The following is a 13,523-nucleotide window of genomic DNA, read 5'->3' as shown; positions in this document are numbered from 1 at the left end:
GCAAGATGGTGACATTTTGTTTCCTATACTGCTAGCAGCAGGGTGGATCCCCAAACCGCCCCTCTGCCTGTCATCCTCTCCTGTTTGGTCTCTCTTCATGACTCGGGCTTGGCTACTCTTCATTGAAGGTGCATCTGTCTGCGATTTCTGGTTTTTATAATCTTGCTGAGGGAAGAACTGTTTTCTCCCACCCTGTTTCAAAGTCGTTCCTGAAGGGCATGTTGAAATTGCACCCTTCTGTTAAACCTGTAGTTCCGGCATGGAGCTTGTCTCTTGTTCTCTTCCAACTTACAGATAAACCATTTGAGCTTCTTGCGACCATGCCCCTGCATCTTCTGTCCTGGAAGACAGCATTCTTGGTAGCTGTCACATCTGCTAAGACAGCAAGTGATATTTGTGCTTTGTGTACTGACCCGCCATACACTATCGTTCATAAGGATAAAGAGGTTCTGTGAGCTGATTCCGCTTTCCTTCCTAAAGTAGGGTCAGTGTTTCACCTTTCTCACCTTTCTTAACACATGGAATTCACTGCCACAGGAAGTGGTGGGTGCTACAAGCATGGACGGCTTCAAAAGGGAATTAGATAAGCATATGGAGCAGAGGTCCATCAGTGGCTATTAGGCACAAGGTATAGCTAGGGGCTCTGGGGCAAGTGATGCTCTGTCTTCTTGGTGCTTGGGGGGGGGGTCAACAGTGGGAGGGCTTATAATGTCCTGGCCCCACTGCTGGACCTCCTGATGGCACTGGTATTTCTGGCCACTGTGTGACACAGAGTGTTGGACTGGATGGGCCTTTGGCCTGATCCAACATTGGCGTCTCTTATGTTCTTATGTTAACCTGTGGTGCTGCCCACGTTTTTTGCTAATCCTGTTGATGATGGTCAGAGAGCTCTTTACACCCTCGATGTCTGTAGAGAACTTTCTATCTTTCCAGGACTGCTTCCTTTCGGAAGGACCCTTGGTTATTCGTAGCCTACGGTAAACCTAACCGGGGGCACAATGGCTTGTGAGGTGGATAACCTCGACTATTTCTCTCTGCTACAAATTGGTGAAGCAACCTTTACCAGTTCTCCTGAAGGCCCACTCGACACATGCCGTCTCCATGTCATTGGCCTTTCTTCAAGGTATTCCTCTGGAGGACATTTGTGCTGCCGCCACCTGGTCCTCGCAGAAGACTTTTGTGATGCATTATGCCCTTGACATCAGAGCTAGACGAGATGAGTCCTATGGGCAATCAGTGCTACGATCTGTTTTTCATTGACGCCTGCTGTTCTCTGGCTACTCAGGTAGGCCCCACAGGTAACATTCCTGTATGTTTTCTTGTTACTATTTGTATTACGCTGTTGAGTTGCCAGCACCCTCCATCCATGTGTTGGAGCTCACTAATCACCCAGGTGTGGGACTGCACAGACATCACAAAGATAAACAGGTTGCTTACCTGTAACTTATGATCTTTGAGTGGTCATCTCTGCAGTCACACATGCCCACCCAGCTTTTCCCGCTGCTGGCATCTCTCACTAGTTTGGTTTACTTGCTGGGACTTGTCAGCAGCGGCTGGAAGAAACTGAGTGGGAGGGTGTTTCCTTCCCCACTCCAGGCATGCACAGTCGATGCCTGCTCCCCAGAGCATGGGAAGAAAATGTGCCAAAGCCAGAGACTATCTCTCATAGTTCTCTGTGGTCGGGTTCAAGCGCAGGCGCAGAACCCACATGTGTGACTGCACAGATGGCCACTCAAAAGATCATCAGTGTCAGGTCAGCAACCTGGTTTTCCTCACAGATCAAACTGAAAAGGTTGTTATTGGAAACCAGTTGTCATGCGTGTGGGACCTATTTTGTGAGGTTCCACAGAGTGCCGTTCTATTCCCTATGCTTTTCATTTTCTATGCAACATGAGAGTAGCTATGCTGGATCATACTTGTCGGGAAGCTGACAAGCAGAGCTCACAGACAGTAGACCTCACCAAGTGACTGCTTCCCAGCATGTGACCAATGGTAATTCTGCTTCTGAAGCCAGGGATGCCATTCACCTATCGTGGCTAATACTCAACAATAGACTTTTCTGTCATAAATATGCAGTCTTTGGCCCCAGTTTTGTTGTCTTTGATGTTTGGATACTGGGAGGTCTGTCTTTTTGGTTTTAGTGAATTCTACAAATCAGCTACCTGTGGTGTGAAGTAGTACTTCCTTTTAAATCGACTTCCAATAAGTGTATAAGGTAACTGAGTTCTGGTATTACGGACAAGGGAGTAAAGTTTTGAAGCTCCTTGCAATACCTTTGTGTATTCACCTTCCTAACAATTTAATGTCACCTGTGAATTTCATTATCTCACTGTTCACCCACAGTTCCAGGTTATTTATGAATAAATAGCACCAATCCCAACACAGATCTCGGGGAAATACATTGTCCACCAACTGCGGTCCATTTATTCCTTTCCTTTGCTTTCTCTTTTTGAAAGAGTTACCAGTTCATGGAAGGCTTGCCCTTCCAAGAGCACATGACCTCCTCCCCTTCTTTTATAAATATGCAAATGTTTGAAGGCAGAACTGTCAGATTTTTTTGTCCATTCACCAACACTATTGTCCAGGGCTGTCAGCAGCTGTCTCACACTCATCCACAGTTCTGGGGTTTGGCAGGAAGCCCATCCCCCCTTCTGGATGGGGTTGCATTCTCTTTGCAGGAACAGGTCTATAGTTTGGGGGTGTTATTGGGACTCAGGCCCTCTGGTAGATAAGCAGGTGCCCACTGTCGCCAGGCATGCTTTTTATCAGCTTCAACTGGTCAGCCAACTATGGCCTTTCCTGAGCAGAAAGGATCTGTTTACTGCAGTGTACTCTATGTGGGGCTGCCCCTGAAAAGTGTTGGAGAATGTTGGGGAATTTCATTTGATGCAGAGTGCTACAGCCAGGACGTTCACAGGAGTGGGTCATGCCAGTCTTGGCCCATCTACAGTGGCTCCCAGTCTTTTTCTGGGCCCAATTCAAGGTGCTGATGTTGACCTTTCAAGCCCCATATGACTTAGAACCAGCATAACTGAATGATGGCTGTACCAACCTAGGTGACCACTAAGGACCTCTTTCAGGTGCCCCCATCTTCTGAGGTTAGATGGGTGGAATCCCAGGAAAGGGCCTTCTTAATTGTGGCACCAAAACTCTGGAATTCTCTTCCCAGAGAGAATCATCTGGCCCCTTCTGTTTCTGTCTTCCTCCAGCAGGTGAAGACTTTGTTTCGCCTGAACTTCCCTCAATGATCCTTCCCTCCTGCTTTATGTTTTAATTGCTGTTCCCATGTGTATATTTTAGCTTTTCTTTTAATTGTTTGAACAATTTAATTTTTTTTGTTTTAATAGTTTTTAAGATGTGCTTTTATTATGAATATTTTTAATCTATTTTCTGCCTTGGTAGCTCTGATGATGACAGAAAGGTGGGGTATAACTTTTGTAACTATAACTGCCTTAAGACTCAAATTCAGGCTATATCACAAAGTTTACACCATAACCAGTGTTCCCTCTACGCTTTGGAGTCTTGTGAGCAAAAATTCTACTTTGTGAGCTATTGGCATTAAAGTTGTGAGCAGGTGATTTGGCTACTGCATAAATTGGTTTGCTCTGGAGCCATCATTCCTAAGCTAAGACAAAAATGTGTGAGCCAGAGGCTCAAAAACCATGCGCTAGCTCACACTAACTCAGCTTAGAGGGAACATTGAATAACATATCAATTTTTAAGAAACCACAGGACTCTTGGTGGTGGTAGTGGTAGGGGTGGGTTTATTCCTTGATTAGTGAGTACAACCAGTACAACATCATGCCCAGGTTCAGAAGTCAGACTGTTTTTGCTAACATCCATATGCTTAAATCTGGCTGTATACAAAGAACAGTGTTGTATCACGTATATGATTTTGTGAGCATTCTCAGAATATACCACTCTCCCTGGTTTATCTGTAACTTAGCAACAAATACAATTTTTAACATGTGGAGTTACAAGAATGATGTTGCAGCTGCCTCTTCAGTTTTGAGAATTTAGCAATTATCAGTCTGAGAAAATAGATTGTAATTCTCATTTGGCTGTGTTCAGTTTCACAACAATAAACTACACTTCTCCAAAGGATTAGTGCAGGTGTTTGGGTAATGTTCCTTTGAATTTCTGTTAAAAAGTCTCTTCGGGGCGCATTCAGAACCGCTTCTTTGCGTGCTGGTTACTTTTACACTCCCGATGACGTGGAGGAGCTTCCTCTGTTTTCCTCACTTTCCGGCTTTTTTCAATCGTCCTTCGGGTTGCTGTTAACTCTTTCAGTTCATGTGCTATAAATCCTCTTCCTTTCATGCCGTTTCAGGAGGTCTCCAGCTTTGAGAATGGTATTAAATTTCAATTTCGCTTTTATCCGCTCCCAAACTCTCCACTGGATCCTCCTCCACAACTGTTGACTTTTATAAGCGCTTACAAGGCACTTTTCGCTGTCACAGTTCAAACTTTTCCGTTTTTCACAATCCCCCGTCAGATTCACAGCCATAAACAATCCAAGTATTAAGCAGCCGGCTCTCACATATAAGCAAACGCCCAGACGGAAGTCCCTCCCTTCTTCTCCGCTTGCCTTTACCCAGCTCCGACATCTTTTTTAATTGTTTATTTTCAATAAAGTTCTTAAAATGCGCTCCAGAGAAACAAAACTTTTTCTTGCTTTATTTCAAATACATCAAAGGAAAACACCACTATTCGCTCAGTCCATTCCCCCCCTCCTTTTCTTTTTCACTTGTGCAGTTAGAGGAATAACCTCCTCGTCTTTTTCACTGGGGGGGGAAAGCGGTTTTAGTTCTTTTTCTCTGCATTTTGACAACTCACAGTTAAGCCGATCTTTTCTTTTCCATTTTTTCGGATGATCGCTTTATCACTCGGTGACGTCTGGTGGCTCCGCTAAACCCCGTGAAACGGGGTCGCTCACGCAGCAAGGTCCATTGGGGCAGGGCATGGCGGGCGCCTCGATCTCCGACCTCTCGGCCGAAACTCCCCCCTAGTGCGCCCCGGATCCGAGCTCCTCTCTTCCTGAGGGGCTCGTTCGGGTCTCCGCTCGCGCGGATTCCCTCCTCCACCGCGGGCGGGCGAGACGCCCTCGGGAGCGACCCGAGGATGCGTCCGCCATTCGCGGGAGCCAGACCGGAAGCCGGCTTGCTCACAGCTTTAATGCCAGGAGCTCACCAAGTAGAATTTTTGCTCACAAGACTCCACAGCTTAGAGGGAACATTGCGGTTGTAGCAACCATTTTTTTCCATTGCAGGTCATCATGTAATTGATATCACCTTTGACCATCCAGCTGTAATACAATTTGATAGCCAGATATGGAGCTGTGCAACAAATAAGACAATATGTGTAGTCTGAAGTCACTTAAAACAGAGATCTTTAACTTGTTTATTGTTGCTATATGCCAGCTGTTGAGAAGTACCCTCCACTTTGGGCTACATCACACTTGGGAGTTTTGGAGCTGCAAGTAAAAGGACAAGAGAGACGTTAATTGTTCTCAAGCCTCACCCTTCCCCACAATGGCTTTCACAAGCACCCAGTACTTATGGTTTGGTTATACAAATGCTTCTGGCCAGTAGAGAACAGTCAAAGGGCCATCTCATTCCCAGGCAGGAATGTGACACCGGGCAGGAATGTGAGACCAAGGAGAGGGGAAGAGACATGGCTGAATGCTAGATTGTATCTCTTCTTGTGATTAACAGAAAGATAAGATCTGATCCCGTACATTTTAGAGGCCCAATTCTTACTCTAGAATAACAGCAATCAGGCTATATATGGCACAGGGACAGAGGACTGAGTTTAGATACCTTTAATTTGTGTACTTGCTCAATCTGTTGCTGTGCAGAGTATCTGTGTGGCCATTTTCTTTTTAATAAATTTATTATTATTTTGAATGTTGGAAGTTTGTTCTTCATAACCACATTAAGACCCACTCAAATGCATTGCTGAAAGGGAAAGGGAGGTAGTTGCTCAGTAGATCTCTGGATCCCCCGAGTACACACGTGAAGTAACCTGTCCTGGCATTGCCTAATCGGAGTGAGTGGGAAACACAGGCACTAGGTGGAGCCTGTAAATGGTGACACCATCAGAGTTCTAGGAGTGCTGACCCGCTTAAAAGGAGATATTCTAAATGACCAGCTGGTGGTGGCATAGATATCCAGAGAGAACCCCTCTGCTAAGAACCCCTCTAGGAGTCCAGTGGTCTTGGGTGACTGGGTGGAGAACTAGGACGGCTGCTGAGTGCCTCAACCACTCGGAGGACCTGAAGTGAAACAGCACTTGTGGGTCAGTGTAGCCATTCTGTGACACCAGTTTTCCTTCCCAGCGTTTTGTGGGTCAGGCGCAAATGCAGGCTATGACTTGCTTGTGGTGATTAGACTCAGGGCTGCTTTTTAGAACCTAGCAATATGTAGTAACTCAAGTGCGGCCTGTAAAGTATTCAAAAAATCTCTCTTTAATGCTGATGAGGTTTGCATGTTTAACTACAACTTCCTTCTGTAACCAAGAAGCATTAGTTAATCACTGCAGGAGGAGTGAGAATGTATTCCACTTAAAAAATGTAGTCAAGTTCAAACTGAGGTGAAACAAGCCTCAGTGGCTTTGTGCCCAAAAACTGAAAGGAATTGAGGCAGCAGCTTGGCTTGTTTCAGGATTTCAAGGTTGGAACAGGCATCCGCTCTCTGCTGAGCATGTTTACAAGCCAGTTGGTGTTGGATTTCAAAGGGAACTGCTTAGAGCCCCTGAGAATAATGTTTGACAATAATATTCGGGGATCTTGCATCCTTAAAGCTTTTGTCACTGGCACAACTGCTCCTCTTCCATGCCATTAAAGGACAGAAGTAATTTCCAACCCAATTTTAGAAAACAGGGTCTGAAGTAGATAGATACTATAACATAAAAAGCTGATTGGCACATGGTAGAGGTAGAGAGTTGATACTCTAATCTGAGGTTCTCAACCTTTTCCAACCTTCACCTTATTAAAGTTTTTTAAAAAATCAACATATAGTGCAATCCTAGGAGCACTTTCCTGGGAGCAAGCCCCATTGACTAGATCTGAGTAGAATTCTGAGCAGAGCTGCATAGGATTGTACTCAAAGTGTGCTTAAGTCTCAATAAGAGGGAAGAATTCAGATTGTTCATTTGCCTCAGTTTGTTTATATTTACAGAACACCAGCAAAAATAGTAACAAGTCAGTGCTGATCAAAAACAAATTTCCACTCTGAGGGAGGAAGTTAATTTTTTAAAAAAGCTTTCTATGCCGTAAAACTGATACACTATCGCCACACAAGAAGTCAGCCCACAAGGGCCATACAGCTCCTTATTCGTATGGAAAGGGTGGATTTAGTACCTGCTACCTGGCTGTCAGTCCATTGAAAATGTGCATATAGAAGGGATCGTGGAAGACTTGTTGCTTCTCCTGGCACAGTTCTCAAAAGAGATTCATCCTGCCTTTTTTAAATTATTGTCCAAATCAACTGTTATGTATTGAGCCTGAACTGCCCTTGCAGAAGGACTGAGCTTGGGATGCATAACAATAGATTGCTAGGATCCTAGAATGGACCAGTAGGGAGACAAGGATCCTAGAGTAAACCAATTGGGAAACAATAGAGTGCAAATAGCCTATCGTTGGGAGTGGGGTGTTTTTGGGTGTAACCCTTTCCAGGCATAAATACCTGGCTTCGGCCAGGGATTGCAGTCTTCTTCTTTCTTTTGCGGAATCACTACTAAACTATGAGCTGATCACTTCTACGCGTTTGAACCCAGTATATTTCATCAACAAAAGCACCTGTTTATCTTGGACTAGAAAATGAACAAATTATATATTTTTTGTTACCCCAAATCAAATAAAAGACACTTTTCCTAATTTCCCCTATTTACTGCTTTTTCAGATTCCAGCTAGAAGCAGAAATATGTTACTGCTGGTGGTTCCTCCTTGCTATTTTCCTCTAGCCCTTTATAAGTTTTGTTTTAATTAATTGAACGGCTTGATAGGAATTTTTAAAAGTTCTGATATGTTACAACATAACTCAGAGCAGCTGTTCTATTCAATACTATTAAAGACATATATATGTATTTTATGGAACCAGATGGAATTCCCTTCCCATAGAGGAGAGAGGCACCATTAGTCTATAGGCCTTCCAATCTAATTTTAGGACATTTCTTTTGTGGAAGGCCTTTGGACTGAAAATCCCTGGTCAGTATTTCCCTAGCCGAAGTTATGTGCACCTAAGTGTGAATCAAGTTTCATATTTTCCGCTGGGCAAAATAACAAACTAGGGCTCGCGTGCTGTTGATTGTTTCTTACAGGTGATGAAGACCTACCACATGTACAATGCAGACAGCATCAGTGCTCAGAGCAAGCTGAAGGAGGCAGAAAAGCAAGAAGAGAAGCAGATTGGCAAGTCTGTGAAGCAAGAAGACAAGCAAACACCACGGTCCCCTGATTCCGCCTCCAATGTCAAGTTTGAAGAAAAACATGTCCGGCGGAGTTCAGTCAAGAAGATTGAAAAAATGAAGGAAAAGGTGTGTAAGCAGCATGATTGTGCTAAGTATTGGGTGGGACTAAAGCCTTTTCTGTTCCTCTAGAGTTACCTCCACACACTGAACATTCTGTATGAACAGAGTATTAAAGAAGCACAGCTAGAAAATTCCAGAACTGTTAAACCTACCCAGGAGTCTAAATATTTGCATTTGGGTATTATATTGTGCACAAGTGAGGGACCTGCAAGGACTCATGGGGGGGGATCTCATTTCCCCTCCCCCACTATTACCTCTTTCCATTTCCTGAATGCCATCATAACCTCTCCCCTTTTCCAGCCTCCTTCTTTCTTTCCCACCCACCAGCCAACCTATCTTTATCTGCCCCCCGTCTTAAGGTTTCCTTCCCCCTGGCAGCCTCTGCCTGAACAACTATGGCCCAGTTACACATTGCTCGCTGACAGGCCAGGCCCAGATATGTGGCAAGGAAACCTGCAAGGACTTGTGAGGGGCCCCACTGCTGGACCTCCTGATGGCACCTGGTATTTTTGGCCGCTGTGTGACAGAGTGTTGGACTGGATGGGCCATTGGCCTGATCCAACACTGGCTTCTCTTATGTTCTTATGTTACCTCACTTTCCCCTGTATCTCCTTTCCCACACTATTTCGTCTTTTCCTCTTTCCAAGTGCCCTCGTATTTTCACCTTTCCTTGCTTTATCCTCTACTTTGTACCCACTAACCAACATGCCTTTCATCTCCCCCCTCATCCTCAGCTGTATTATTATTTATTTACTTCATACTCTGCCCTTCTTCACAATGGGCCCCCAAAGTAGCTCACATCAGGCTCCTATCCTCCATTTTCTCCTCACAACAACAACCCTATGAGGTAGGTTAGTCTGAGAGTGTGTGACTGGCACAAGGCTACCCAGTAAGCTTTCATGGCAGAAGGGGGATTCTGACTTGGGTCTCCCAGATCCTAGTCTGACATTCTAACCATCACACCACACTGATATTTCTGGCTTGGCTCCTACTGAACAGTAGCAAACTGACAGTCCTGAGTAAGTCATGCAACTTGCATGGTAGCAAGTCACTTAGTAGTTGCTGCCAAGCCTGGCCCTAATGAGTCCACCCTCAAAGGTCAGAACAGCCCTGGAAAGCACCCGGCTTTACTGAGAGAAACCAAGGTTGAAATGCTGCCAATAGTGTTGTGATTGCCTAGCAACTCGTATAGTCTCCATTGCAGATAGCCTTTGTTTCTCCACTTGCTGCTTCTATTATTTTTGAGAGGTAACCCCCCCCCTTCAGATTTTTCTGCAAACCTGAGGGTTTTTTTTAGGTTTGTAGGAAAATCTGTCTTCTGTTCATGGGTTCAGTATCTACAGATTTGGCTATGTTGAGAATTAGATATTTTGATGCACATTTAGATTAAATCGAGTGGATAAATGGAGAGATCAAATATAACAAAGAAAATGTATTCTCTGGAGTGCCTTATTGCACCTCTATCACTTTTTTCTAAACTGTGCCTCCCCAGCAGTTAACTTTGTGCTGCAATCTGATTCTGGTAGAGCAAAACAGATTTATGCCAGATGAGAATTTGATTCTTTGTGGCCAGAACCACAGGTTTTATTTTGGTGAATGAAAATGAAAGGTACAAGAATATATTTAATACAAGAAGGGGGACCCGCAGTACTCGCCGGGGGGGGGGCGCTCAGAGCAGCCACAGGTGACCCTTTCCCCCTGCCCCCCCCTGTCCCCGGCACCCACGGTGAGGCCTGACCTCGGCCCGCCAAGCTTCCCCCTCCCCTAGCAGCGGCGGCGCCTTGCTAGCCCACTGAACTTCCCTCTCCCGGCGGCGATGCTTTGCCGGCCTGCCGAGCTTTCCCCCTTCCTCCCTCAGCGGCGGTGGCAAGACCTCATTGGCCCACCGAAATTTCTCCTTCACTCCCCCCTCCTTCTCCCCACCCCCCCGGCAGCGAGGCATTGCCGGCCCACCAAACTTTCTCCTCGCCCCAGCGGTGTTGGCGAGGCTTTGCTGGCCCGCCAAGCTTTCCTTCCCAGCCCGCCAAAAATTCTGCTTCCCTCCCCCGCTCCCCCTCACCCCGGTGGTGAGGCCTCATCGGCCCGCCCAACTTTCTCCTTCTTCCCCCGCTGGCAGCAGTGGCGAGGCCTCACCGGTTGGCCGAGCCTTCTCCCCCCACCCCTCCCCTCCCCCCGCCGCTATAGCCATTCCAAGAGCGTTCCCTGCGCATGTGCAGGGGATGCTCTTTTACTTTGGGGGGGATTTCAGTATCCCCCCTATAGTTTTTTACAGTTTTTCGATTTTTCTGCACATCTGGTGATCGCCCCAGATGTGCAGGAAAATCTCCCTGCCCCCCAGGTGCCCCCGATGTGCAGATTTAAATATCCACACGCAGGGGGCACCTTCGCTATTAGATATATAGATAGTGGCTAGGAGATCAGCTCCTATAACTGGAATAGTAGAATTTTAGAATATATTTTATTCTTACTGAAAATGTTTATATCCTTTAAATCAATTTTTTTCTCTAAGCTAAAGAGCCCTAACCTTTTTAACCTTTCTTCACAGGGAAGGTGTTCCATCTCCTTAATCATTTTAGTTGCCCTTTTCTGCACCTTTTCCAATGCTAACTTAAGCATGTGTATGTACATACCCATGAGTGTATGCACCTATATGAGAACTTCTAGCTGTTCAGGGGAGCCAGTTTAATCAAAGTTGTAATTCTGTACAAGTGTTGCCCTTCTCTCTTCACAGTGTAGCTTTACGCTGTATTCTTTTGTGCTGTACAAAGGAAGTGCCCGTTAGCAACCTCCCAGGGAATCTGGCCTATTTAGTCCTCAGGCAGCCTCTCCCAAACAGGAATTCACACCTGTCCTCATGATGCCTGCCACCGCGGAGCTGGATTATACTTTCTGGAAAGTTTCAGGATGAGGAAGCCTAGAATGGCATGCAGGGGGGTGGACAAAATAATCTTGCAGGAAGCTGCTGCCCACAGGTTGCCAGTCAGCTGGATTATCTTCATGTTCTTTCACAACCCAATAATTTTGTAAATCACATTATATATAACGCTTTGGCTTTGCATAAAGATATTAAACATTTTACCCAGCTCCAATGAAAGTGTTGTTGAGAGAAGTACGATAAATGCTGTATAAGTGCAGGGATTTTTTTCCTCTAGTCCGTTTTCTTTCTTTTCAAATAAACTTTGTTTCTTTTCAGCGCCAGGCAAAATACACAGAAAATAAACTGAAGGCTATTAAGGCAAGAAATGAATATCTGCTGGCTCTGGAGGCAACCAATGCATCTGTCTTCAAGTATTACATCCATGACCTGTCTGATCTCATTGATGTAAGTGTGCTGTTGTTTGGGCACCTGGATTGAATGCCACTGCTGCAAAAACCCATTATGCCTTTGTCCTGTTTTAACCCCTTTAGTGTCAGCAGTCCTCTTAGAATGGTAGAATAAGTTCAGATTGCTTCTCAGGCCATTGAGCTAATTTTATGAAATGAGATTTTAACAGAACATATTATTACATTTTTAATTCTGAATTATTTGGACTATTGATCCAGTAGCTAATTTTTGGGATGCTGAAAGGAGCTTAGTTGATTAGAATCATAGAATCACAGAGTTGGAAGGGGCCATACAGGCCATCTAGTTAAAACCATTGTCATTTGTTACTTTGGGTATCCTGTTCAGCAAGACTGATGCATTAACTGCAATGAATGGCTTCCTTGAACAGAGAAGAATTACTGATTGCTTATGGACACTGCTTTTCTCTGTTTCCTGGTGGTCACTATAATAGTGTCCTATAATAAAGGATAAAAATAGTCATTGGGAAGCCTTGAGGGTAACTGGTTGAAGGAGAGGGAAAGGGACCTTTAAACAAGCAAATTAATTCCTCCTCTCTGCCTGCTGTCCTCTGTTTGTTATTCAGCCAGTTATAAAATCAAACAGGTCATGCTCACTGCTGTACTGTTCAAGCATTTGTTGGAGGCCTTGAGTATTCTCTATTCTCTGAACTGTAATCCTGTTAATACTAGAGAACCTGGTGGTGCTGAATTATTTATTTATTGAATTTGTTTACTTAATTTATACCCCACTGTTCTCTTCAATGGGGACCCAGAGTGGCTTATGTCATTTTCCTTTTCTCCATTTTGTGAACATAGTATGCTGACGGAACAATATTTAAAAACTGACACTATATTGGTACTTCCTATTTTCTTTTGCTTTTGCATGTTGGCTCATCATGTGATGGTTTCAAAGAAGTTGTAAATGGTATTTAAACAAAATTTGTCTTGAATGTGCATAAGAATCAAACAACAGCTTCAAACCAAAGGACATCCAAAACAGCTTAAGAATCTGGTGAATCTATATATCTATTTCTCAAGTATAGGATTGATCTATAGATATCTAAATCCACAGATTGGGCCCACATTGTGAGAAAGGAGATATTTCTCTAAACTCGGGGGACCCCCAGGCAATGTTCCCTCTAAGCTGTGAGCAAAAATTCTACTCTGTGAGCTACTGGCATTAAAGTTGTGAGCGAGTGACTTGGCTACTACATACATTAGTTTGCTCTGGAGCCCTCCTTCCTGAGCTAAGACAAAAGTGTGTGAGCTGGAGGCTAAAAAACTGTGAGCTAGCTCACGCTAACTCAGCTTAGAGGGAACACTGCCCCCAGGTATGCAAAAAAATCTTAAAACATTAAAAAATACATTGGGGGTTAATTACCCCACTAAACCAGTAGTGTTTTTTGTGCTTGTGCAGCTATTATACTCCTTCTGAGGCAGCAAAGCTGCAGATGGGGGGGGGGAGTTGCCTCTGCCATTGAGGTGGTGAGGGGCTGAGTACCTGGGTGAGTGGCCAAGGCAGCAAAGAAACTGGGGGGAGGGGAGAAGATGAGTGGTGTCCTTCATCACCGGCATGGCTTTCTCTGTCATCGGTGCGGTTTCCTCCATTGCAGCCAGGGCCAGTGTGATGGAGGCTTGGGGTGGGTGGGGAGACAGGTGCACAGGGAGCC

The 13,523-nt window shown here is 44.9% G+C and overlaps 1 protein-coding gene across 1 annotated transcript in view; it reads left to right on the top strand.

Annotated features, from left to right (window-relative positions):
• The window catches only part of SRGAP2 (SLIT-ROBO Rho GTPase activating protein 2), a 298,501-nt gene that overhangs the window by 179,427 nt on the left and 105,551 nt on the right, over positions 1–13,523 (top strand). The window contains exons 6-7 of the mRNA XM_015417019.1: positions 8,320–8,535; positions 11,723–11,851. Coding sequence (XP_015272505.1) covers positions 8,320–8,535; positions 11,723–11,851 — 345 coding nt within the window. The remainder of the gene's footprint in view (positions 1–8,319; positions 8,536–11,722; positions 11,852–13,523) is intronic.

The sequence above is a fragment of the Gekko japonicus genome, unplaced genomic scaffold (genome assembly GCF_001447785.1).
Source record: "Gekko japonicus isolate JY-2015 unplaced genomic scaffold, Gekko_japonicus_V1.1 scaffold522, whole genome shotgun sequence".
In the NCBI taxonomy this organism is placed as follows: Eukaryota; Metazoa; Chordata; class Lepidosauria; order Squamata; family Gekkonidae; genus Gekko; species Gekko japonicus.
This window is presented reverse-complemented; position numbering and strand designations above follow the sequence as displayed.